Source organism: Manacus vitellinus, unplaced genomic scaffold (genome assembly GCF_001715985.3).
Source record: "Manacus vitellinus isolate BGI_N305 unplaced genomic scaffold, ASM171598v3 scaffold_77_pilon, whole genome shotgun sequence".
Classification (NCBI taxonomy): domain Eukaryota; kingdom Metazoa; phylum Chordata; class Aves; order Passeriformes; family Pipridae; genus Manacus; species Manacus vitellinus.
The window spans coordinates 958,913-961,505 of NW_021940802.1; the positions used below are offsets into that span (position 1 = coordinate 958,913).

Genomic DNA, 2,593 nt, shown 5'->3' on the forward strand with positions numbered 1-2,593 from the left:
TCTGAGAGACAATGCTGTCATTTTCCTCACTTGGATTTAAAATGAATCAGAATAGTTAAACCCCCTAAAAATGTTCTGTGATGGTCATGATGGTACAGCAGCACAAACCCAGTGCAAGAGAGTGAAAATGCCTCTTATTGAGAATTCAGCTTCATGGAAATAGCATTAAACTTTTCACATAACTTCATCTGGAAATGATGGGTTGCAGTTTACTGCTGTTTTATTAATGTGGGCATGTCTAGATAAATCCATGGAGGAAGCACTGTTTTAAAGAACACCACACCTTGAGCAGACCAGGAGCAGGACACAGCTCTGCTACCTCAGCTGAGTGTGCCTGGGTCAGGATTTTGCAGGTGAGGTCCAGCAAAGGTCCTCTGCCAGGTCCAGGGCTGGCTCTGCATCACTCACCCCCCTGCTGGGTGTCAAGGTATCCTGAGCTGGTGCAAGATTCCCACCACAGAGCTATAGTACGGTTTGAGTTGGAAGAATATGATCTTTTTAATTTATATCTCATTTATGATATATTTTTCTGCCTTTCTAATATGTTGGCTACGGCACATTAACTCCCAGGGACACCTGATTTGGGGGATTAAAAGTAGCTCTAAGGAATTATTGCTGACTTTAGGTGACTTGGTGACACTCTGCCTCTTTACTCTGTCCTAATGATTCCTTTAGGTTGTAATACTAGAATTTGCCAAAGCAGGATATTGCCTGGAAAAAAAAAAACCAAACAAACAAAAACCCAACCAGCTGAAGTTTTAGGTTTTGAGTAGAAATGGGGTTTCATGGTTTCACATGAAATGGGGTTGCCTGGGGGTTTACAGCCCTGCATTGTCCTGACCTGCCGAGGGCAAAGGTGTGTTTTGCCCCTGTTGAAAACACTGTAAGATCACAGGCAGCCCGAGGTAGTGCCCAAATGTAACAGATGTGGATTTGAAACGAGCTTTGGCACATGCAGCTGATATGGCTTCACAGGAACAGAAAAACCTGACACTGTCCCAATGCTGACATATTAATCACTGAGTAGGTATGTGAGTATTTTCCAGCTTAGGCCAACTAGATATTTGCTATTGACAAAAATGATTTTCCTGAGGAATTCTGAAAATAAAAAGCAAAAGAAATTTCACATACACACATAGGCTGAGGACATTGATTTGCTACTTCTTAGGCCCAGGTGACTGTGTCACATCAGTGCTCATGGGACAAACACATCCCTGCACTCCAGGCAGTGTCAGGGTGCTGAAGAAAAATTGACTGAGGCAGCTTCATGATTCAGAGGCAGCATTCAGCCATTACACAGCTTATTAAAGGGCTAAAGGATATGTGCACCAGGACAGAGCGTGATGAACACAAGCAGAAGTTCAAAGTAGCTTGGAAAAACCCCTGCCACTGTAAGCAAATACGTTGCTTTATGTTTGAGACCTTGTGGAGTGCTCAAACAAAGTAATTGTTTTTATTATGTTTGGCATTTGCTCACCAGTTCGTTACTGATTGTTTTTGACACTGCAAGAAAGTCCAAGCTGCACTTGCTGCATGAAGGGAGGGTGACAACGGGGGTGAAGCTGCCACCTCCCCACCCCACAGGGCCACACCCATGCCACCTTTCTGGGGCTGCTTAGGAATTGCAGTGCTCCAACTAGGAGAGGTTTGTCTCTGTTCAGTCTTCACTACACTTTAGAAATTAATTAATTTAGAGATTCTACCTGTGGTGTCCCAACCCCTGCGCCTTTGCCACCAAACGTGCCCAGTGGTGTAACCAGGGGCACAGGCTGGTTGGCACCAGCCCCACAGGCTGGCAAATCCTTTCCAGACAGCGCAGCACAGCTGCCCAAAGTGCCACTGTCACACAGCAGTTCAGGGCAGCGGGTCTCGCTGCCACCTATCCCTCCTTCCAGCAGGCAGCGGTGCGGGATCACCTTGTCCCATGGCCCTGCTCATCCTCAGGGTGACGCGAGGGGCACGGTTTGGTCCCCGTGGGTGGACGGAGAACGCCTGGTAGCAGAGGTTGCACTGGAGATGTAGAACACCGGGAACAATGAGGTGCTGGCAGCTCCGGCTATGGCGTGGGACTGGTGCCAGCCTTCCCCTGGGACCTTTTGTCCTCTCCTGGGTGTCCCGGGGTCTGTGCCCGGGGGGATCCCGGGCTGTGTACCCGAGATCAGTGCCCGTGGTGGGTGCCCGGGGGTATCCCGGGGTGTGTGCCCGCGGTGTGTGCCCAGTTTGGGTACCCCGGGGGTATCCCGCGGTGTGTGCCTGGTTTGAGTACCTCGGGGGTATCCCAGGATACCACGGTGTGTGCCCGGTTTGGGTACCCCGGGGGTATCCCGCGGTGTGTGCCCGGTTTGGGTACCTCGGGGCATCCTGGGGTGTGTGCCCGGTTTGGGTACCCCGGGAGTCCCGCGGTGTGTCCCCGGTGTGTGCCCGGTTTGGGTACCCCGAGGGTAACCCGGGATACCGCGGTGTGTGCCTGGTTTGGGTACCCCGGGGTATGCCTGGGTGTATCCCCGGTGTGTGTGTGCCCGGTTTGGGTACCCCGGGGTATGCCTGGGTGTATCCCCGGTGTGTGTGTGCCCGGTTTGGGTACCCCGGGGTA

General features: G+C 51.3%; 1 protein-coding gene across 1 annotated transcript in view; it reads left to right on the top strand.

The window, feature by feature from the left end:
• Window positions 1-2,035: 2,035 nt before the first annotated feature.
• BICD2 (BICD cargo adaptor 2) overlaps window positions 2,036-2,593 on the top strand; it is a 79,414-nt gene continuing 78,856 nt past the window's right edge. Inside the window, exon 1 of the mRNA XM_029964656.1 lies at window positions 2,036-2,590. Coding sequence (XP_029820516.1) covers window positions 2,036-2,590 — 555 coding nt within the window. The remainder of the gene's footprint in view (window positions 2,591-2,593) is intronic.